Source organism: Sparus aurata, chromosome 16, assembly GCF_900880675.1.
Source record: "Sparus aurata chromosome 16, fSpaAur1.1, whole genome shotgun sequence".
NCBI lineage: Eukaryota > Metazoa > Chordata > Actinopteri > Spariformes > Sparidae > Sparus > Sparus aurata.
This window is the reverse complement of record NC_044202.1, coordinates 12775785-12799555: the sequence shown is the minus strand read 5'-3', so window position 1 is coordinate 12799555 and position 23771 is coordinate 12775785. Positions and strand designations below refer to the sequence as shown.

The 23771-nt window shown below is 41.2% G+C and overlaps 2 protein-coding genes across 4 annotated transcripts in view; one reads left to right on the top strand and one right to left on the bottom strand.

Annotated features, from left to right (window-relative positions):
* The first annotated feature begins 1235 nt into the window (after window positions 1–1235).
* On the top strand, window positions 1236–4633 carry LOC115566245 (peptidase M20 domain-containing protein 2). The gene is made up of 7 exons (XM_030392030.1): window positions 1236–1694; window positions 2218–2366; window positions 2458–2600; window positions 3214–3368; window positions 3716–3842; window positions 4000–4107; window positions 4268–4633. Exons 1-7 carry the CDS (start codon window positions 1290–1292, stop codon window positions 4417–4419), a joined length of 1239 nt encoding a protein of 412 aa, XP_030247890.1. The 5' UTR covers window positions 1236–1289; the 3' UTR covers window positions 4420–4633.
* A 123-nt stretch (window positions 4634–4756) lies between these two features.
* Window positions 4757–23771, bottom strand: part of LOC115566244 (gamma-aminobutyric acid receptor subunit rho-1) — a 28758-nt gene continuing 9743 nt past the window's right edge. For 2 of the 3 annotated variants that reach the window (XM_030392028.1, XM_030392029.1), the window contains exons 2-10: window positions 16682–16732; window positions 16431–16537; window positions 15467–15534; window positions 14886–15109; window positions 13826–13908; window positions 13048–13188; window positions 10928–11080; window positions 9944–10140; window positions 7541–7843 (exon numbers count right to left, since the gene is read on the bottom strand). In XM_030392028.1, coding sequence (XP_030247888.1) covers window positions 7541–7843; window positions 9944–10140; window positions 10928–11080; window positions 13048–13188; window positions 13826–13908; window positions 14886–15109; window positions 15467–15534; window positions 16431–16537; window positions 16682–16713 — 1308 coding nt within the window. In that variant the 5' untranslated portion in view covers window positions 16714–16732. Of the gene's footprint in view, window positions 7844–9943; window positions 10141–10927; window positions 11081–13047; window positions 13189–13825; window positions 13909–14885; window positions 15110–15466; window positions 15535–16430; window positions 16538–16681; window positions 16733–21973; window positions 22080–23771 lie in introns of those variants that run through there. The other variant, XM_030392026.1, reaches the window with a different exon arrangement.

Sequence of the window (23771 nt, the reverse complement as noted above, 5' to 3'; positions counted from 1 at the left end):
TGGGTCCCTCTAGTGTGCTAACACACTGATGGGTAAAGGATTCCAGTCCCAGCCTCCATTTACTGTCATTCGCTGCAGCACATCAAATGGAGGAGCATCATTTTGACAGAACATGCAAAATTATGGATGAGTTTGTCTCGGATTATGAAGCTTTACCTTTATGGAGGCCTTGTGGTTGAAGGCCTCCGAACAGAAAGCGAGAAACTGATTCTGGCCAGCAGATGGCGACCCGGCTTCATAGAGGCTCATTTAGGAGCTTAACATACTTTCCACCCATTTCAAATTTTCACCATACTGCATTAAAGAGGAGGAAAGCAGTGTTTGGCCACGCTTTATTTCACAGGTCCAAAAATGTCATGGTAATTACGTGTCAAGTTCTATTGAAATGTTCTGCTACATTTCCAGGGAAACCTCCTACTGCTTTCTCCTTAGAGGTGCAGTGAGAATTCAGAATGAACTAAAATCATCAACAGGCCGGGAAGAAATAACATTTTGGAAGTTATGATGCCTGTGTTGCAGAGATATCTACTGAGGTTATAGCCCCAGCCTGTCACAGTCCAAAGCTCCTGTGCTGGTTTTAGGTGTCCTTGTTTGCTGCTAGATGAAATGCTAACCGAGCTAACTAGCTAACGGCTGCAGTTAGCGGTTGTCCTGATGACATGCTGTTTGTTTCGAGTATGAATTCGACAGGTGGCCAATTCTTACATAAGGCACCTTTAACGTACTGTTCATGCCATTTTAACTCGTTTCTGTTTAACTTCCCTTGGCAGGACCGGAGTTGCTGCAAAATGATTGAAGACATTGACTAATGATTTACATCCACATCAGTTCAGCAGAGCACGTGATTTCAGAAACCACACCCATGTTTAATGCTTTTTTTTTTTTTTTTAAATAATGAATTCAGACTGTATCATAAATCCCTCAAATGTATAAACTTAAAATCTGCAAAATAACTGCTAAAATGTGGACAGTTCTACAAATGAAAAGACCCTGAATGTATTAACCTGTAATTCATATTGAAGACCATCTACGTATCTGCTCTATGACTTATTTATACATTTTTCCATTATATACATATGTATATTTTAAATATTTTACTATTTGCCTAGCTTTAATAGTTAAATCGTTTGGTTTTGGTTGTTTTATTTATATTTTCTGTTGTGTTCTTGAATTATATCAAGCACGTTGTTGTTTATAATGATCCTGTTCAATAAAGCAAAAAGAAAAAAAAAAGAAAAAAGAAAAAAAAAATCACATTGTTAGGAGATCTTCGCACACCCCAAATACACATGGACAAGCGACAGCAGATGAAAGACGCGCTCCAGCTGTGCGTCGACGCGCACAAAGACGAGCTGCACAGTCTCAGCCGGGACATCTGGACACGACCCGAACTCGCCGGCGACGAGACGCATGCGCACGACAGGCTGGTCCGCTTCTTCTCCCAGGACCAGACATGGACGGTGGACGGTCACTACAAGCTACCGACCGCATTCAGGGCCAGCTGGGGTCCGGTCGGCGGCGGCGGTGGGGAGGGGGAGCCAGCTCTGAACGTGGGCTTCCTGTGCGAGTACGACGCGCTGCCGGGTATCGGGCACGGGTGCGGGCACAACCTGATAGCGGAAGCGGGAGCTGCCGCCGCCGTGGGGCTGAAAGCCGCTTTACAGATCCACACTGAGCTCCCTGTCCCAGTGAAGGTAAAAGGGGACTCAAGTTACACTCACACTGTTCTGATGATTTAATAAAATCCCCACAAACGCTTCAGTCAGCTCCTCTGAGGCTGACTCAACAAATGCTCAAAAGCTGTTCCTGCAATTTTTATTTCATGGCCTATTAATAATAGAAATGGATAGTTTGTGCACAAATCTAGGCTATTTTTTAACCACCATCACTACCACAGGCTACATGAATGTTTAATTAAACAGATGACCCGATAACAAACTGTGCTGATGAAACTGTGTTAAAAAGAAATGCAGATAATATATATTAATGTATCTTTTTTGTTGTCCTACCAGATTGCTTTTCTAAATTGATTAAAAGAAAAGGAGTGTGTCACACATACTATATTTCTCAAAGTTTGGCCGGAAACTCAAGTTATGGAAGCTAATTTCTGCCATAAAATAAATCAGATGAACACTTGCATGGTTAGTCACAGGTAAGAAGTCAATAAATAATAGTGAAAAGTTCACAATGATGAGATAAAATGTCTGTATTAAACAGATAACCGTTCTGGGAACTCCTGCAGAGGAGGACATCGGAGGAAAGATCGACCTGATCAATGCCGGAGCCTTCTCAGACGTCGACCTCGTCTTCATGGCTCATCCGGCTCAGCAGGACGTGTCCTTCCTGCCCTGTGTCGCGCTCACTGAGTAAGTTTCTGCAGTTTTCAGATGTGGATTCACAACTTTAAGCTCCACTTATTACATTTATCTCTTAACCTGCTGTGTTGATGCTTCGTAGGGTGAGTGTGAAGTACCATGGGAAGGCCTCTCATGCTTCTGCATACCCGTGGGAGGGAGTGAATGCGCTGGATGCTGCTGTGCTGGCTTATAACAACCTCTCTGCTCTCAGACAGCAGCTCAAACCAGAGTGGAGGCTTCATGGTGAGCCAGGAACTGCGATCACAGTTCATTCTGAACTGCTGAGGTCTTGTCCTTGGTACTTTTTCTGGGGTTTTCAAAAGATTTAATATCTGCATGTCCAGAAATGTTAAATGAAAGTGTTGTGTTTAATTGTTGAAACTAGCCTATGACAAAGGGAAAATTCAAAATGTTAACCTATCGTGTAAACAACAAGTACAAATGGCCTGAAAAATGACTAAATGACTAAAAAAGACAACATGTATTTGTGCTTCATCCAGTCAAACCGAATGCAAGATAAGATCATGGCTTGTTGAGAAAGGAATGTACTGGTGGAATTTCATCACTGTCAGGCCTTCCTTCGGATCAAACACACGATAGATTCAGGCCCGTAGCTCAGTGTCCTCAATGTCCCACAGCCACCCTAATTTTCACCTATAGCATCTAATCAAACATCATGACCTCAGTACTTTTAGGATCCTGGCTACGACCCTTTTCAAAACTATGTTTATCTCTCTGTTGGAAATCTGAAATAAAACACATCCTTGGCACGTAAACCCACACAAATTGTGTAATTGTACAGCATTACGGACGCACGCCCTCTCAGCCTCCTTTGTGTTCTTGTTCTCTTCTACAGGCATCATCAAACATGGAGGGGTGAAGCCCAACATTATCCCTGCCTACACCGAGCTAGAGTTTTATATGCGCACGCCGCAGATTCGGGATCTTTGCAACCTGAAGGCCAAGGCTGAGGCTTGCTTCAGGGCTGCTGCTGTTGCCACAGGCTGCCAAGTGAGCTTACCTAAAAAAACGTTGTCTTCCATTTGTTCTCCCTCAGGCGGGACACACATTATATCCCTAATGTTGAAGTTGACTCCGCTGTTATGTAACACTGGCCTTTATAACATATTCCTGCTCTGAGCGACGTACTTTTGTTGCATAAGTCAGTTTGTTGTCTTCAGGCTGCTTCTCTCCTACGTCTGCACTTGCTTCAGGCAGGTTTTACTCAATTTAGGGAGCATGCACGGAACTCCATTTACTTTGTGAAAGCACTCTTTTCTATGAGAAGCCGTTCAGGCCAAAACGACATACTTCATGCTTACATTTTACGATTGTGGGTACACTTGTGTTTCCTTTAGGTGGAGATAAGCTACCCGACCCATGACTACTACGACATTCTGCCCAACACTGCACTGGCAAACCTGTACGAAAACAATGGAAAAGCTTTGGGGATTCAGTTCCCAGAGCAGCCAGCCAACTTCTCTGGTAGGGGAGAATCAACATTTCATAGAAACAGACACTGTACAAAAAAGAAACACAAAAATGTGATGGGTTTTTTTCTTCTCCTGCAGATTGTTTTTTTTGTTGTTCACCGAGCCAACAAAGAATAATCATCGCAGTGATTTTCATAATTATCTGGCAGGTTCTACAGACTTTGGCAACGTATCATACGAAGTGCCAGGTATCCATCCTTTCTTCTACATCGGCACAGACGCGCTTAACCACACCGAGGAATACACCGAAGCAGCAGGTACGGCAGCATGCTTCTATTGAGAACAGATGTTCGCTCTAATGAAACTGAGTTGCATCAGATGATCATCAAACGTTTTCAGCCCTCACCTCTTTCCAGGTCACTTAGTCTGTCTGTTTGGTTTTCTATTTACTCACTGCCTTTTTTTTTCCTCTTCCAGGAGCTGAGAAGGCCCAGTTGTTCACCCTGAGGACAGCCAAAGCCCTGGCTATGACAGCTGTGGATGTAGTGTGCTGCCCTGCTCTGCTACAGCAAGTGAGGGAGGACTTCAGGCTCGCCAAACTGAAGCTGGAGAAATTACTTGCTCCATGAAAACAATGACGTCATTAATAAGAGTTGGAAATGCTAGTGTTTCAATGGCCAATTAATCATCTGGTTGAAAACATCTTTACAGTGACACTTTCTAATGGCCAGTAGGGCGCGACTCCACTGGTTTCAAAAAGAAATCCAGTGGTATGTAAGCTTATGAGAAAATAATTGCACTTCTTACTTGATTTATTACCTCAATAAACAGTTTCCAAATGGGTTTTTGGTCTCAAGTACTAGTTTTAAGTCTTCTTCAATACAGCATGATGTTCAATGTGTAAATTGTGGCCCCGTGTACAGTAAAATAGATGATAAAGCACAGTATGTAATCAGGAAACCTAACCCAGAGAAACAAGTTATTTTTATTATTTTTATTTTAAGTACATTTTATTTGGTTGCCTGTCGTTATAACTTCCAGAATAACCAGACAATGAAGACACATGATCCCACACTACTTATGTCTAGTGGCAGAAATTACATCAACAGGTCCATAATTTTATCAGTCCAGTACTTTGGTTTATAACCAAGTACCTGCAAAACTAACCACATTTACATCCACCTTCAGTCCATGCATAATGGGCAAGTGCTTACATTTAGCTTAAAGCACCACTGTGCTGACACTCTGAGTTACTAGTGTGACTAGTAATTTTGTTTTTACACTTTTTAACTGATGATGATGGAGGTATTCACTGTTTGTGGTGTCCAGTCTCACCCATTCATCTGCCCTTAAATCTTTCTATCAAAAGGCCCAATCACAATAAGCCTAAAACTGAATGTTTTCTTTGAGATTTCTCTACTTGCGAGTTAATGTCCTCCCTGTCCGTAACGTTGAAACTAAATAATTATGCTGACAGTTTTAAGAAATAAAACTAGAAATAATGTTATTTCTAGTCTTGACCAAATTTTCGGTCATGACCTGATCAGGAGGTGGCATTGCTTTGAATTTCTATTTCTCTCTTCACTCGTTTTCATTTCTGGGCATGCTTTCACTAGCGCACACTGGTCGATTAAAGACCTTGCCTTCCCCCAGGAGGTCACAGATGTGGTAGAAAATTCATGTCCCTGACATCTTTTTGATGCTTTATCCCTTTCATGTCTTCCTGCCACAGTGAAGCCTTTGTTCATGTTTTTGAAAGGTGATCGTGCACAAAGTCTGAATTGTCACCGCGCCCGTTATTTGCATAAAAACCAAAGACAGAAAACAGTACAGTCTTCCACATAATCCACACTTTTGATTTAAGGAAGCAGAGCAATGGTTAAAAATAGGCTTAATGTAATACACATCTCCCTTTTACATCACATGTGAGCAGTTAATGGTTTTACAGAATATGCAGTTTTTTATGATTTGGTATGGGAAAACATCAGCAATCAGACCTGTGCCAGAGATAGAAGAGAGGCCAAGCAGCTGGTAGCAATCCAATGTCTAATCACTGTGAAAGCTCATCCTCCAGCACTGTTTTAAATAAACTGTATAAGTGAGCGAGAAGGAGGATAGATAATTTGGGACTTTGGGGGTCATACCGGAAAAATGTGGCCAAATTCTTCAGCTGACATGAAGTGTCTGTTTGTGGTTTGTCGCAGATTTTAATTGTCATCTGCAGAAGCAATATTCAGGGAAAAAAAAGAAATAATCAGCCATGCATCTCATTCCATTTCCAAGTGTATTACATGTCGTTTAGCTCTGTAGCTCTTCTTAAATCATTTTCACATTCTCAGAAAAACAAAACATTTATTAAACATTTTGCCATATATAACATTTTTTCCAGAGTTTAACTTAATATCTGTGTGGTTGGTCACCTTCTGCCGAGCAGAGTAGAGTTGTTTCAAGCTGAAAAAGACAATAAAACTAGCAACTAACAGGTTACAGTGAACCTCATAAAGCCTTACAACACCAAACAGAAGGGATGAGCTTCAGTTGTATTAAAAAAAGAAGAAATAAGGACGTTTATTTAAATTTAAAAAAAAGTCAGTACCATAATCAGTGTCTGGGATTTACTAAACATATACTTTTTTACATTTGTGATTTTAATAGATGGCATTGTTTAAACTTTGTCAAATCACACAAATGTAATGCAGGAAGTAGCTTAACAGCCAAAATAATGGCATTGATACAAAGATCACAAGAAAATACTGAATCATAATAACGTGCTGCAAAAGAAAAAAGAATACGCATAATCTGATTATCAGGTTTTTAAAGGAACAGTTCCACACATAGATCTGTGACAATGACTTTTCTCACCAAGAGTCAGATAAGAAGACTGATACCACTCTGACATGACTGAACAGGAAATATGCAGCCACAGCCGGGATGCAGTTAGCTTAGCTTAACACAAAGATGGTAAAACGGGGAAAAAGACTCAGGAGTCAATGTACCAGCTGCTCTAAAGCTCCCCAGTTGGCATGTTGTATCTATTTTGTTTAGTCCACACAAAAAGTGAAGCCTACAAACCAGGAATATTGGGGTGTTTCATTTGAACTCAGAAGTCTGTAAGCTAGCTGTTTCCCTCTTGTGCTAAGCTAATTGCCCTTTGGCTAGAAGACAACTTTATATGAAACAGACAGATATCAAAATGGTGTCAGTTTTCTCATCTAACTATCCACCTGGAAGAAAAGGAGTGAACTATTCCTTAGAAGTTTTTTTTTTTTAGTTAATCACTGATTGTCAAGTATAGTTCATGTGCTGAGAGAAGAAATCTGTCCGTACGCTGGCATTGTCAGAAATCCATTTCATGAGTTCACAATATCACTGCATCAAGAACTGAAACGTAGCTGAGTTCAACTGCACAATTGCACAGATCCACGTTTGTGCATCTCTTCTCTGTGCAGTTCCTCCTCAGACAACAGAAATACCCGAACGTCTTTCCATCACTAGCACAACAGTTACAAAATGAAACCACATAGATCTGATGGAGTGACGGAGCCAGCGACGACTGTCCTGTTTGTCGTTTTTAAACTCTTAAGTTTTAAGTGGCTGGGTCAAGAAGGCAATGGTCCCCAATCTGTCAATGGTCCCCATGCATCTTATGAGCAGTTTCTCTGTCTGAAAAGCATCAAATGTGATGTTATGTTCCTGCTCTTGAACAAACGAGTTGCGACTCTCAACGAGGATCTACTTCTGCATCCCGGGTTATGAGTAGATGGACCAGTAGATGATGTTAAAGAGGATGTACGCTCCAGGAAACAGAACCCGCGAGTACTTGTCTATGGCGTGGGTGTCTATCCAAATGTTCACGTAGCCTCTGGATGGCTTCACCTGGCCTGTGATCTGCGGGTCATTCAGCGCCACCTGAGCCAGCATTCGCTCCTGGCGGCCGCCGTTCTCTGGCATCCCATAATTTCCTGTGGTGTTTATGTCCATAGACCCGTAGCCAGTGATCTGGGGGTCGATCATCATCTCGTCAGGGTTGCCAATGCCGCATGTACACGGCAGCTGGAAAGGAGACAAAAAGTCCCTTTGAACTCTGCTTATAGTAAACGCCGCGTTCTGCAAAGTCATCCAACAAACTAAAACATAAATACATTAATTTATTTATTTTTTGTTAATGTTTATTCTTTTTGCACACTGAGGGCATTAATGGCTTTGGCATGAAACATTAATAGACGGATGTTTGTGCTGGAAATGTTCCTCGGGGTTCGTGGGCAATTTGGCTCCATATGCCGCAGCATTTGGCAGATGAAGAATAGCAATATAGTACACAAGCTGTAGTCCCAGAAATCATTTTTCCAAAGCCCCGAGAGCATAAAGAGAGCCAATTTAGAAAATATTTATGTGTTTATTGGAAATGCGTATAAATTATTAATTCATGTTTCTACCGGTTTAGTCATATTTAAATGTGTAAAATACTTAAATGTAAAATCAGGTCAGCCATGTCCTGTTTTGACTTTGAAAGCACTAGACACGTGTCTTCTTTCTTGCTCTTAATGAGAAAATACTTCTTATTACCTCCTTTTCCCAGCTTTTATTTTAGTGAATTTTAGTTTAGTTTTTTTTTTTTTTTTAAACTGGTCCCGCTGCAGCCATCAAACAGGCTGCGATGTAATCCCTGTGGGTAATTGTGCAGCATCAAAGCATCGGGAATTAAATCCACGGAAAGTTCTTGTTTTTGCCACTGAAAGGCACTTGTTATTCTCAGGGTGTCTGACAACATTAAGTCAAGGGGTCCCAACAGAGATAGGCTTTTTTTGATAAAGAATGAGATCCTAGAAACAGCCGCTCGCCAAGGCCACCAGACTCCGTTTACTGAAACAGTAATTTAACAATGTAATCACACTTCATTCAAACCACGATCGTAAAAATCAATAAATAACAACAGAACCATCTTGGTTTGTTGTTCCACTGCTTAAACAATCACTAACTTTGTTTCGATCAAACAAAACTTTTTATTCACTGCATTTGATGTGAAAATGTTCTGGCTCCAGACACTGTTTTTTCCCTGCTGCTTCTCTGATGTCTCCGCCCTGTCTCGCTCCTCTCTCCCCTGATATTTTCACATCTAACGTCGTAAAGCAAAAACAAAGCAAGACTTGTGATTGTTGGAACAGTGGAGAGAGCGCCTTACGACGCTAAAATGACTATTTCTGTGAATGGGGCCTGGTTGATTTCACATGAGCGATATAGCAGCTGTTTAAAATGACTTTACCCTTTAAAAGAAAGGTCTGTCTCTGTATGGATCCTTTCCATTATGTTGTCAGACAATTACAATAACACTTAGAATGCCTGTCAGACAATTCCTGCAGGGATTTCTCTGCAGCCTTTTTCGTGGCTGCCAGCTTCAACAATGGCTCTCAATAGTAGACCAATTTCAAAAACTGTTGTTCTGATTAGTCATTTAGACAAAAAAAAACATGGGAAATAGGGTCCAGGGTTACTAGCAGAAATTAAATTATTCAAAAAAGGAATAGAACATCTGCTGTTTTTTGCCTAGCACTGTTCCTGCACTTGCTGGATCTGCACACTATTTATCTAAGAAGTCTGCACAGCAGATACAGTATGTTGTGGATTCGATTTTAAAGGGTTAAACTATTATACATGTAAAAGTTATGATGTCATCTGCACAGCTGCAGTATATACAGTTTGTGTTGAGGGAAAAGCAGCAACTCACAAGAAACAGATTTGTTGCACAGCCCAACTATTTCCATTAATAATTCATGCGAAAACATCACAGCAACATTTGCCTCTTTAGGTTTACTTGCAAAACAAAAAAAACAAGGAATGAGCCAGTCACACATGCATTATTTACTCACTGTATGAAGAAGAAACACTCAATGAGAATGATGCTGTGTTTACTTTTTATGGGCCAGAATCCAACTAAATGTTGTGTAGCTGTAGTTTTTGCTAAGACACTCTCATTATCGCAACACTTTGTCCCTAGACTGGCTAAAGAACTCCTGCAATGTTGCTCTGAAGAGTTACCTTTCTAAGAACCTGATGTCTTTAGGGGCAGAAAATCAGACACTGGTTCGTAGATCATTTTAAAAGATAAACACGGAATCGCTCCAGAGGAAGATCAGATGAAAAAAAAACACTTACTCTCTCCCTTAGTTTCCTCTCTTTCCTCTCTTGGACGGTGGAGAGGTAGTTGACCGCCGCGTACTCTATCACCGACAGGAAGACAAAGACAAAACTGACCCAGAGGTAAATATCCACTGCCTTGATGTAGGAGACCCGAGGCATGGAGGCATTGACCCCAGTGATGATGGTGGACATGGTCAACACTGTGGTGATGCCTGGAGTAAAAACACACAAACACATTAGTTACGTCAGAGCTTGGGTTGGGAAGCTAACACGGAATGCCATAAAGCACAGAAAAGGAACATGAGACACTAATACTTTTTTCACTGTGACGCCCTGCTCACTATCTCTGCCACCAGTTCCCACAGGAAAAAGATGTGTGAAGCTAACCGGCTTCTAGCTGTAGTGTCACATTTACTGTAACGACCGGCATCCATTTTTTCTCATGAAACTCCTGCCAAGAAAACGAATGTTTCCCACAATTTTGCCGGATACAGGTGTGATTGACGGTCAACCAATGGGTGAACAGTTGACTCAGTGACACACTTTGATTGGCAGCCCCCTCAATGGTATAATAAAGCTGACATGGATAAATAACTGTAAAAGGAAAATACATTAATTTAGTTTGTGATTAAGTTTGTAGAAATAAATAGGTGGACAAATGCAGAAGAATGGAAAAATCAATACAGAAACAAATGAGTATATAAATACATTTAAAAGTGGATACATTATTAAGTAAAATTGAAAATTAAATGGAAAGTAAATAAATAATTGAATGAATACAAAGTTAAATAAAGCATTTCAATATATTTACAGACTTATTTTTTCAAATTATTTTATCAATTTTTTATTTTGGCAGTTTCAGTCCTCCATATCCTACATGATGTTATTTATTTCCCCCACCCTTTTTTTGTTGAATACTCCTTCATTTCTCCAACCAAATGATCTTTTAGAAGGGCTAAATTGCTCAGGCTGAGCTCTGAAAATGAGCCTCTGTCCTACCGAGCGGTACCCTGGCAGGGACGGCCCTGCGGTCGATCCAAAACGACACCCAGGACAGCATGACCATCAGAGTGGCAGGGAAGTAGGTCTGCAGCAGGAAGAAGAAGATGTGGCGCCGCAGGGTGAAGTGGATGTACAAACGATTGTACCAGCCTGGGAAGAAAACATATCACCGTTACTAACACATCACACGTCACATGTTAGCTGCTGATACACCATACACACACTCAAAGCAGGGGTTTGCAGCTATTGTGGCAGCAATAGATAGGACACAAAATCCCTTTTTTCGCTCCAGGTCGCTCTTCTGAGCTAGAAGGTGATGCGTGGTTATGAGAGGGCTGCACAGCTTCCACGGTGGCTCTCCAGCAGCACACACAAGTGGTTAGATTCATTTCATTTCGCAGTAAGGATTAAATATAAGTACAGCTCTACTTGGTGTGACGTTCAAGGGACATCGATTTCATAAAAAGAGGAGTCGATCCTTTCGTCGGGAAAAGGCTTATGAAGTAAAATGAGACGCACTGAAGCTGTAATTCTTTGTGATCTAGTTATTACATGCTTTATGCTCACATTTGGCCCATTTGCATAATCAGCTCAGTTTCAGCTTTAGAACAAACTTCTGCAGCTAGGTTTCCATCAGTTTGTGTCTCTGGGCCCTGGACTTCTTACACAGTTTGTCAGAATTAATAATAGATTTTCAAACTCGTTGACCTCTGGGACGTGTCCTCTCACTTCTGCTCTACTCATTATGAGCAGATGACTGTATTTCACACACTGACTCAGTGCGAATGACAAAGACACGACACTGGTGGGACTGATTTCCTGTAATGATGAGACTTATCTTGTAGACTGGTGTGACAAAAACAATCTAGCAATGAATATCAACGAAAATAAAGAAGTTGAGGTGAGCTACTAACACTGGGGCTTCATTTATATTTATCTTAGTCTTAAAATCATATCTGTTGATGTACCTAACACCCTTAAAATTATATAATCAGGCATTATAGTGGATAGTACAAAACAACCTGACAGCCATAGGTTCAGTTATTGTTTTTAAGCCTAGTTCATTATTTATAACTATTAATTATTCATGATGTAAACATCCTCAGATCAAATCAATAGGCAATCAAATGGCATATGGTTTACATTGAGACTCCAAAATCCCACCACACAAAGCCGTGTGTGTATGTAATGGTACTCTAATGAAGCCCATGAAGTCGATATCTCATAATAAATGATGTCATTTTCTCTTAAGCCAAAATATGTTATGCTGTGGACGACATAGAGAACATAAAGACTATTGCCCATTACCATTAAGGGTCACTTTAGGATATAGTAAAGGGGTATTTACACATAAATATGTATGTTTGGCAGTCCTGAGGTGATTTAAGGACTAAACAGCAGGGTTAAAGAGGTTTAGGTCAATTCATAAAAGATGCTCAAGCAGGCCCTAAGAAACCCATCAGTAATTTAAGCACCTTGTTATTTGAATCTCGGATCAGCTTTAACTGATGGCACCTTGCCATACGATGATGCCCCTTTTCTCAGGAATCCCCGCGGGCCACAAAAGAAAAAATGAAACTTTTTGGAATATGAGATCACAGTGATGGTAGTGAAAGTGCGGTTATATAAATAGCTACTCACACACGGTTTCCTGCCTCAAACTCAAGAACAAAATTGGCTGTAAGTCTGTTTTTATAAAAAAGGTCATCAACAACTCCACCACCGGTGAGAAAAGAGCTCACCGAAGACTGTTCTTCCTGAGAAAATTAGCTGGGTTCAAACTTTGTTACAGCTCTACACTCTACACCTTCTCATTAAATGTGTGGTGCAGCAACCCTACAGCCCAGGAGGGAGAAAAAAGTGACAGAGTCCTGCGCATGGCTTCAAAAAATAATTGGCTGTGAGCTCCACACCATTTCTGAATTTACAGTCCCACGTCTGCATTCAAGGGCAAGGTTCTACAATTTTAAAGAGCTCTCTTCACCCAGCCAGCCCTCCACTGAATCAGTTTAAAGACTCCAACATATTCAGACCACAACATCTCAAATAATATTATAATACATTACTGAATCTTGAATCCTGAATATATTAATCATGTGTGTTGTGGATTACAGCACCTGTGCTGCTGTAGAAAGCCAGCTTGGCAGTGGTGTGAAACTTCTGGATGAGGAACTGGGACAGGGATATTCTGTCGTCAGTGTTCAGGGATTCATTGCCTTTCTTCCAGTGCAACATCAGGTCATCGTCTGTGTACGCATCTGAAGGGGAAAGACGTGAGAAGTAAATTCATATGAATGATTGCTGGGTGTTAATGTGAACAAAAAGTGTGACAAAAGAAGACTTCAATCCTACACTAAGTCCTCTGACGCCTGAGGAGGAGTGCAAGAGTAAAGATCCTACAGAATCCAAAATGGAGGTGAAAGAGGAGTAAGAGTGTGGTCGGTTACTACCATTGCAACCTGGACTACTCAGGTAGAAGTAAAGATGTGTACAAAAATAGAGTCTGGGAAAAGTATAAGCACTGATTCGACTTCTTTCCTCAAGTAAAAGTAAGAGAGTACAGGCTCTGAAATGTACTCAAAGTATAAAAGTAAAAAGCGTCCCCCTGAATGACGTTTCTACCGGCCATTTCTGTGCAAAGCTACCTGAACCTCACATCATATCAATATAATTCAAAGCCAATAGAATTTAAAGGTAGAATCAGTGTGATTTGTCCGACCTGTTCATGAACGCACCGCAAAGGTAGCTGATTGCTGAGTAAAAGAAAAGTCTAATCAGAGGCCGTGAATATTCATATGAAAGTGGCTCAACAATGTCATAAAGTCTGATGAAAGGATGAATAAGCATGTTGTCTAACTGAATTAGCTGTTGATATTTTTTACTAAATCCACTCACAGCTCTCAATCTCCAGCGAACAGGTCTGGGTGTCCAGAGGGAAGCGGCTGAGGTCCATGTTGCACATGGAGGTGACAGTGACCCTGCAGGGGTGAGCAAACAGTGACATGAACAAAAACACACACTGTAATTATCGCAACGACACATTTTTGTGTACATGCTGATTCATTAGTCAACCAAAACGAAACAAAGGAAAATATTTTTTTCCTGTTACTTGTGTTTTCCAGCTCATCGACTTCCTGAAGCACTCTTTCCCCACAATTTCCCATCCAATGGCCTGATCCCTCACTGTCTTTGTAAATATGAATGTGTTCATAAAGCAGAGGGTGATTAAAATCGTGCACATCATCGTTGGCACCCATCTACGGTGCAAGAGAGATATCTGTGAGGTCAGGTGTCTGCCTGGAGCCCAAAGGATATTAAAAGACAATATTCAACAGAAATATCCGCTGCAGTACCACCAGAATATAGAGCAGTTCTCCACACACCACCATAAAAAATTACTTTTCTGGAGCACAAAGGGACTAAAACTTGTTTTCATTAATTTGGTTGGGCAAATTTGTGATGGAGATTGAAACATAAATGGCAGATGAGATGACAGGCCTGATTAAATAATTGTTTCCTGTTCTGATGAACTTTCCCACATCGTCTGCTACACTGATTACAATCATCAGACGATGCTGAAGTGTTATGAAATGCATTATCAACTCTGACCTGAGCATTTCTACTGACCGCTATGTCATCTTTTCATGTGGTGTCTCCTCGTGTTGTTTCTCAGTGTGCGTCGATCTCTGTTGCACAAAACTTTTCTTTTATTGTTATTATTATTATTTCTACTGTGCAGAAAAAAATAAACCCCTTTAGGTGGATCCATTGGCAGTCACTGCCACTAAATCACGCACACAGAATATTAAAGGTCACGTAGACCTGCTTTATGATCAAATCTCACGGAAATCTCAAGTTCTACAACAAAGGATCTTTAAATGTTCAATGTTTTTCTTCTAGTATGAGTGCTTTGTGGCTTAGTTAAGGCTACACAGGCTCCTGCCAATGTGTTCACCTGAGACTGTAGAGGACGTTGCCGTCGGGATAAACCCTCAGCATGACGTTATCAGTCGTTGTGTCGTGGATGAAGGAGCGCTTGGAGTGGACGAAGAACATGTCAGGAACCCAGATCTTCTTCACTAGACGGCTGTCGAAGGTCATGCTCTGGTTGTTGGTGCTCGGGAACGACAGCCGCTCGTCCTTCCAGTAGTGACGCAGGTACAGAGTCATGGTGAAGTCCTACAGGAGGGAGAGAAAGCGCAGTACAGAGGTTTATCGGCTACATAAAAGTAGTGTTTGTGCAGTAAGATGCTGTTGTTGGTATATGATTACCTGTTTATTGGTTGGTGTGTGAGCGGAATTACACAAAAACTACAGAATAGATTTCCCACTAAACTTGGATGGAGGATTGATCTCAGCCCACAATAGACTCCATTAACTTTTGGGAATGATTCTGGAATTTTTTCTCACTTTCTCCAACATTGCAAGATCCACATTTTCATTAGTTTCCCGCCAAATAATGGATGGATCATGATAAAAACTTATGTCTGAGTACGATTTCATGCAGAGCCTTATCAAGATCTACTTCATACTCACCATGTCCACCTCGGAGATGGTGTCCAGACTTTCAACCTGAACATCTACTCCGACAGGTATTGGAGGACCTGAGAGAAAATGGAAATGTTGACAAATGCAGATGTGTAGTGGGCAGAAGAGTCAGCACGAGAGACAGAACCTTTTTGCTTTGGAGATCAAGTTTTTTTTAAGAACAAAAAAGCAAAAAAACAAAACAATGAATCACACAAATACAGCGCAGCTGCTTGCATCACGACTGTGCCGGTCCTGGCTGGGATTCTAGTTTTGACCTTTTTCAGGCTTCCTACTCTGCATCATCATCCACCGATAGTACACGAATACAATTAGGTCACGGTAAGTTGATGCAGCTGTGGATGGAATCCAGCTCTGTTTTTCCACATCCAGCTGCCGGAAAAAACGGACCCAGCGAAAGGAGGCAGTGAAGGTCACTTGGTGCGTTTTCAGCAGCAGATTGTCGTGTGATTAAAAGTGAAAGAGCAGCACGTGTTTTTCTCCTTGAACCAAAAGCCCCCGTGGCTGTTTGTTTTAGTTGAATACAGCTCTTGCATTTTTGGTTCCTTTGCCTTAAAAAAAGACAAATAAAAAGATAAAGACAGCTAAAGGGATTAGGAATGTATATATTTCATTACCATCTTCTTGTAAAACAAAAGCTTTTTTCTCACCATAATCCTACAGTTCACAAAGATAACATCAAATCCCTCCAATGTACAGCAAAGCAAAAGACGAGTATTAACACTTTACTGAGCTGCAATTGGAAACTCCAGCACAGCTTGCGTGGACGGTGTCATTAAGATCTCCAAGAGCTTAACGCTTATAGGACTGTTTGTCCCAAACCAATGATCGCTGCATAAGGATATTATCCGACTTGACACAGATGCATCGTCGAACGCATCCAAGTTGCAATCGTGCACCGGGCACATCTGAGCAACATAATCAAAACACAGTGCATTTGAGCACTCCTGACCTCCAAACGCCGGCCGCATGGTGAAATCGTGGTCGTCTATTCTCAGGAGCTGCTCAGATTTTGTCATCGGAGATTTTGTCATGTCTGGACTCCGTTTGTAAATCGGGCTGTGAAACAAGGAAAGGAAGACATGAGACTTCGAGGATGTGCAGTTTTTCTTCTGTGTAAAAATGGATTTGCATAAAATCCTTATTAATGTGATGATGTTTCAATGAACTGATACATTCAAAAAATTAAAAAAAAACCCTCACCTTCCGGATTTATGACCTCCACCCCCGTCCATTCTGGTCTCTCTTCGTGACCTGATGGTTAACAAGAGCGATTAATAAATAAATAAATAAATAAATAAGAACATCTGTCACGTACAGCAACAGCAGCTCTAAATATATTTTGACTAAACGACTAAAGCGATTTGTATCTTAATGACCTATGCAATTGATAGAAAACCCAGCAATTATGATGATCAATCAATTAAGTCATTTTCTGAAACAAAAAAGCCAAACACTCGCTGGCTGCAGCTACATGATATCTCTGGGTTTTTGGCGGTTTCGTTCGAAAAAAAAAAACCCAAGCAATTACAATCTCACCATGGGCTCTGTGAAATCAAATTAGGCATTGTTCAGTATTTTCTGAGATTTAATTTGATGAAAAATGAAAAAATTGTACCCATAGTGAAAATATGTCAGCCGCAGCTTTCAATTTGAAGATAATGGCTGTCATTTTAAAGACTAAATCTACACGGGTTTCAAAGTAGGAACTATTTTTTTTTTTTGCGCTTTCTGTCTCGACACCTCTCACTTCACGCTAAGAAGATGCGCTACATCCTGCTACATCACACACATTTTTATCCACAAATCAAAAGAGCATTTCTGCACTACTTCAGAGAAAGCCAACTCTTCTGTGTGTCACTTTTCAAGAAAAGGGTTTCCTCTGATTTAAGCAGCCTTTTCAGGCAATGCACAGACAGACAGAATAGAGAGGGAGAGAGACAGAGAGGGAGGGAGAGAGAGAGACAAAAAGAAGAATTTTAAAAACCCTAAAATGGATTATTAGAGTAGAGCATGCTGTGACAGACAGGGCCAAATCCCCGTGACAACCACAGACATGCATTTAGGAAATACCACAGAGGAAGAGAGAGAGAGAGAGAGAGAGAGAGAGAGAGAGAGAGAGAGAGAGAGAGAGAGAGAGAGAGGCGGGAAGAGATGAAGGGACGGAACAGACACAGACCAAAAAACAGAGCGAGATATAACAGTGAGAAGAGGGTTTCTCTGGATGCATCGCTGCAGTGTTCTGATGGGCAATGGGTGCTACTCGTCTGTGTCCATCCAGCAGCTGGTTCCTAATCCTCTTGGCAGAAATGCCTTTTCCAATCCCCCCTCTCTGCCTGCCTACAGACCGCCGCCTGTCTGCACACTGCTCTGCTCTGCGTGGACCGACGCTGTTTCTGATCTGCAGCCACCGACCTGCATGCATGCAGCACAGCAAGGGCTGCATCAGGGTCAATGGGCCAGATTTGTGCACATACTCTGAGTCATTCTGTACACATGAAAGTATGCCGCCATACAAAGGGGAGAGATAAGCCACTACCAAAAAAAAAAAATGAAAAAAGGGGGGGGGGGGTGAAAGTTTACAGTCTGTCTGGTTGTAACAGATGGAAAGGATGTAGTGATGTGTTTTAAGACTTAGCCTTTACAAAAAAAATCCTGACATAGGCTGACTGACCTCTGGAAATAAAAATGCATTATTTCCATATTTCAGTAGCAGTTGTTTTCCTTCTAAATCCACATGACCTTTTTGGGTCAATGCTAGTTGTTAGCAGGTGGCTAGTTTTACGTGTTTATGTGGATTTAGCTGCTGTGTTAAAATAAGTAATCAGGAGGGGAGTGATTAAGTTAATTTAGCTTTAGTAAAGGTTAGCTGTGGCTAGCTCTTCAGCTAGCTTGATTTAGCTCTCTTGCTTCAGCTGCGTTTACCAATTGGGAACCGTTTTTTTGCTGTTTTGTGGCAGCTGCACATACAGCATTTTGTTTTCATTGTGATTTCACATTTCTGCGTTAAATGTTAACGGCAAAACAAAAAAATCGAGTGAGATTCTGGTCTCAAATCAGTTTGTGCTAAATGTGTCACTAGCTGGTTCAGGTTACTGCAGTACTGTATATGATACATATGATACTGATAGGCACTTTAAATTTAGATTTAGCCTACTAAGAAAATAAAAGTGAGACCTGCAACTATTGTGGCAGCCATTTCATAGGCAAAAAAAAAAAAAGGTTGTACCTTCCATCTGCTTTTCCATGTCATGCGTGAAAGTAAACTGTATGCCTTCAGTTTTTGGATTGTTGTTTGGACTAAATAAGACATCTGAATGTGTCACACTGGACTTGACTTGGAATATTTAACAGGCCCCTTTTCACTAATTTCCAACATTTTGGCGACAAAATAATGAATCTAGAAAATAACCGATTAATTCGTCCCTCTTGCTTTAGCTGCATAGTCGACCATTTGGTGTGGTTCTGAGCTGTGTTTTGTGGTAACTGCACATTTAAGATTCTGCTTCCACACAGGAATAACACATTTCCATGCTATATTAAAAAAACATATGGCAAAATAAGAAAATAGCAAGTTCTGCTCTCAAGTTTTGTCTAAACACGTACAGTAGCTGCTAGTTACAGTTTTAGCTTTTACAGCAGTATGCAAAAGCAGAAGAATGTCGGAAATCATCCAGCGACCACTCAAAAACTATCCTTCAGACCTCATTGAGGTTCTCCTTCTCCTCAAGGCAGCGAGGGGGGGAGAAGGAAAAAAAAAACATCTAAGTATTGAAAAACTCCCACAACCCACGCCGGCAGCATCCAGCCGCTTTTGCAATTTCACACTCAAGAGAGGAGGAGTGGAGCGATGAGAAACAGGGAGAGGAAGAGTTCGACTTCTGCATACATGTAGGGAAATGTTCCCTCTTGCTCAAAGGGGAAGGATAGATTTACATTTGATTTGTATTCTCAGACCGCGTCTGTCAGCAGAGAGAAGAGTGATGTGAGAGGACTTTAAACTAGTTTGGGGGTGGAGAAAAAAAAGAAGCAAAACAGTGAAGCACAGATTTTGATAACGAGGCGACACTGTTGTTTAGAGATTGTAGTGCGGCTTTGAGCCACTTGTGCTTTTCTGTCTTTTGAAGATTTTCCACAGATGATTACGACTGTGCTCCTCTCACTTACGTACTTCACGATCATCTCTAATCACCTTAGGCCTGAGATGATCACGTCAAGTGACTGTAGTTTCATTCATAGAGGATTGTTTGGATTTAAAAAAAAAAAAAGGCAGCTTTAACCTTGCCCGTTCAGTAAGATCGCCTCTGCCTCGTCATGCACTCTGACAAGTTTTAGTAGATACGTTACATCAAACAGGTTTATCTCACTCGGATGGATGAGGATCTTGATAGTGAGCAGATTGCTTGACATCTCCTCTGATCTATAAATAACAACGGTTATAGCATGAGAAGTGATACTGTATCTAAAGGCAGGGGGATTATGATTTGACAGGGTTTGTTTGAATATCTTAAGTGGATGCGAATCACTCAACGCTGATAGCGCTACGAAGCGTACAGCGCTGCACGTTGCCTGCTTGGGGAGAATCTTATCATCTTAACCAGAGATTAATGCAAGGACAGTTTGTGACTTGAGGTCCTCGGGCTAACAGTTCAACGGTGCGCTGATATTCTGACAAGGGGACAGTCGTGTTTGGAGATGTGAATGCTGGAAGAGGGAATTTTATCTACACTGGACATTTATGGGAGACTTGTGACAGAAAATGTGGCTTTTTCATTTCACGCCTCCATCTTAAGGTGCTGACCTTATACTAAGGCTGAAAAGAACAAGTGATGAATCAAGTTGTTAAACTGGCAGCAGATTAATAACGCATTATTTTCTAAAGCAAAACATTTGGCGGTTATGTCTTCTAGAATCTCAGGATCTACTGCTTTTCTTTGTCTTTTTTGATCATATGTTGAATGCCTCTGTAGTTTTTTAGGGGAAGAAATTTTAATAAGAAGGGAAAAGATCTTCCTTGACTGAATTTTCCAGGCTTAAATAAACTAACTCGCTTTGTCTTCATGACTGAATAAACTTAATAAAATTCTATTTGATGGACATGGACACCTTTCTAGCTTCAAACTGTGAGAACAGCTTGTTTATTCAGTTATGGAAAAAAATCAATATGTCTGAGTTTGGATTATTACATCATTTGTATTGTAGATATTACTATTCTGAGTTTGAACTCACTCTCCAAAACTACATAGTGACCCTTTAAGTTTTGGGCTGCTTTATCAACCAAACGATAAACTAATTGATCAGGGAAGTAATCAGCAGATTGATCCAGCGGCCCTGGTTGCAGACCTCATGTATTATTTCTCTGCTCACAAACCTGATATTGCTCTCTACAGGTGTTCAAAGTCACTTCCAACTTTAAGTATTGGACAAAATGGAATAATCATGCTCTTACATTCAAATTAATTGTGTCAATTTTGCATTTACAGAAGTGTTTTCATGCTTCAATATGCGCTCAAAATGTTACTCAATCGCTAGAATTATGATCCAATTTGCAATTCTAATCCAAGCCAAAGACTTTTTTTCGCTGGTTTTGTGGTGTAAATGCAAACATCTCCTCCACTAATCAGAGCATTCACTGCTTTTCTTTGACACACATGACAGCTGACTGAAGACTCTGGGTTTTTGGACTGAACGAGGCACAGCAAGTTGGCACCATTTCTTCGCTGTTTGCACACATTTAACAAACCAAATGAGGAATCAAGAGAATAATCAGCTAAATTAACCGACTGTGTACTTTGCACTTCTGACATATTGGCAGTGCGTGTTCAGCTTCCCAAACGCCTACTTGATCCCACATCTGCTCGACTTTATGCCTCGCTCTGTGCTCCAAATTAACTGAATTGTCGTGAGTAATGAGCATTTTTTGACACGAGTCACGAGAAAGACAACAGTGTAGTTTGGAGTACTGAATGCCATTTAAATCAGTCCTTCCTACTTAATTCACTTCTGTCACATTAATTCCATCGATAAAATGTGGGGCCGAGGACGCTTTAACGATTCCCCCGATCTAGTTCAGTCCCGACTGAAACATTTAATCCAATGGACGCATTAACAAGGCAGCAATTAGCCTAAATAATCACCTGGAAATGACATTGACTACAACTGCTGCCAGCAGGGAAAACATTAACTGGCCCTGCAGCAGTTGTGGGGCAAGAGAACACAGCATTCGCCAGTAGTACATAAATAGATGTGGGGATTTAGGTCTCCCTCTCTCACCGCTCTCCAATCTGCCGTCTGAATAAGTCTGTTTTCAGAGGGGGAGGGAGCAGCGCAGGTGACACAGGAAACACTGGAAAACATCGTGTAAACCTAAAAAAAAAACCCCATAAACTATAAGAACATAACTGAGAATTAAGATTTTGCATCACAAGCCGAATTTAAGCCTCCAGTAAAAACATGCACTCCGGCGTCTGTCTTTTGTGACTCCTCTGACATTACCTGCTCTGTTTGTAGGTCTCCAGCTTGTGACCCCTCGACTGGGCCATCTTCCCAGCTGCGCCCGCGAGCCAAACACAGAGGAGCACAAGAACAGCATCCACCTGCATGGTTCACATTCCCCAGAGGACGGACCTCTCCTGTCAGTCAGAATCTACTCCCCTCCAGGGTTTGGAGCACTCTGCCTTCCTGAGACATTCCTTTCTCCAGCGCCGGAGCCGATAAGAGGGAGGAGACGCCAGCAGCAGCAGCAGCAGCAGCGGCAGCTACACTTGGCTATTCTACGGCCTGAGTGGAAAACATCCTACGGTGCTTAATCTCCACAGTGGGAAAAGCAATTTTGACTAAACCCATAAATCCTTGAGCGTCAGATGGTACAGATTTGATCCCTGCAGCGGCGGATGTGCCTGCCTCTCTGCGCTCTGCTGTGCTCAGATATATCCTGCACTCTGATGTGCTCTACTCCACTTTGCACCGCCCAGAAACACCAATTCTCACAATGATGCGGCGCGCTCATTTGTAAGGTCAACAGTTTAGAGATACAGGCTCGCAGAGACTGGGAGGAAGCTCTGCGTGTCTGATGCAAAAAAAAAAAAAATAAGAAAAAGGAAAAAAGAAAAGGATTCTCGGCTCCTCCTGATGCTGCAGTCTCTCGTGTGGCATGTCAAAAATATTTTCACGCTTTCAAATCGGCGGTTCTGCTCGTTGGTGTCTGCAGGATTTGAGCGTTGCTTAATGTAAACTTGGACAGTGAGAGCAGGTTTTTTTTTTTTTTCTTTTATCACTGTGGAGTTATTTTCGCGCTGAAGGCTGTGGTGTTTTTTTGTCTCTGTATTTTTTTCTCGGGGGAGTCAGAATTGGGAATATTTTTGGATGCTCCAGAAAATGAATACACAGGTGGTGTGCTTTGCAAAAATCCATCAGAAACCAGGCCAGCAGAGTTTTCAAACAAGAGATCTACAAATGTAGAGCATTAAGAAGATATATAATATGAAATAAAAAGGCAAAATAGCAACTGACTTTTTAATGTTTAGAGTATTTTTTTTACACTGATTTTGTCATACGACGCATAAAAACACTACACGGAGTTTGATCATTGGACACTTATCAATCAGAGGACACACAATCGGTGTGTTTGCTTCTATTGTTCGGTGAAGCATAGAGGCTCCATCACTATTTGTCTGCCAAGGCGTGCTGTCCATCTGAAAAATCCAATCAAAAAAGGTCCAATGCCCTGACGTCACCGTCATCCAGGCCATGTGTCAGCCTTTTTTTTTTTTTTTTTTAGCAGACTGAACAGTTGGATTATAAGATCATGAATTTGGGTTAGCTCCATGGACGTCAATCTGAAAATTGGTGTAAGTAATGTCAGGCATTGTTTGGGTTTCAGATTTGTAGGTCCTTTTTTTAGAGTAGTGCTGCCGAGGGGGGCGGATATAAGGGCTACCAACTAAAAACAAACTGGAATCAGGAATGTGCTCTTTCTTATTATAATATTTCATCATTCCTTTTCCCCAGATGTAAGACATCATGTTTGATTGGAGCCCCAACTGATCGAGTGGATAGCCAATAACACCGCTGTGGCCTGTCACAGATATAGCAGTATTGCTGTAGACGCTGTCCGATATGCACTTAATACTAAACCTGAGATTATGATGCAGAACAGGGTGAATCAAGTAATTTATAACTATCAAATTAAAGGCAAATTTACTGTTTTAGTCCGCTGATGGCATTTTGGACAGTAAAGTTTACTGTCAAGCGGAAAACAACCTTCTCCACTGTTACAAAGACAGCCTAAGCA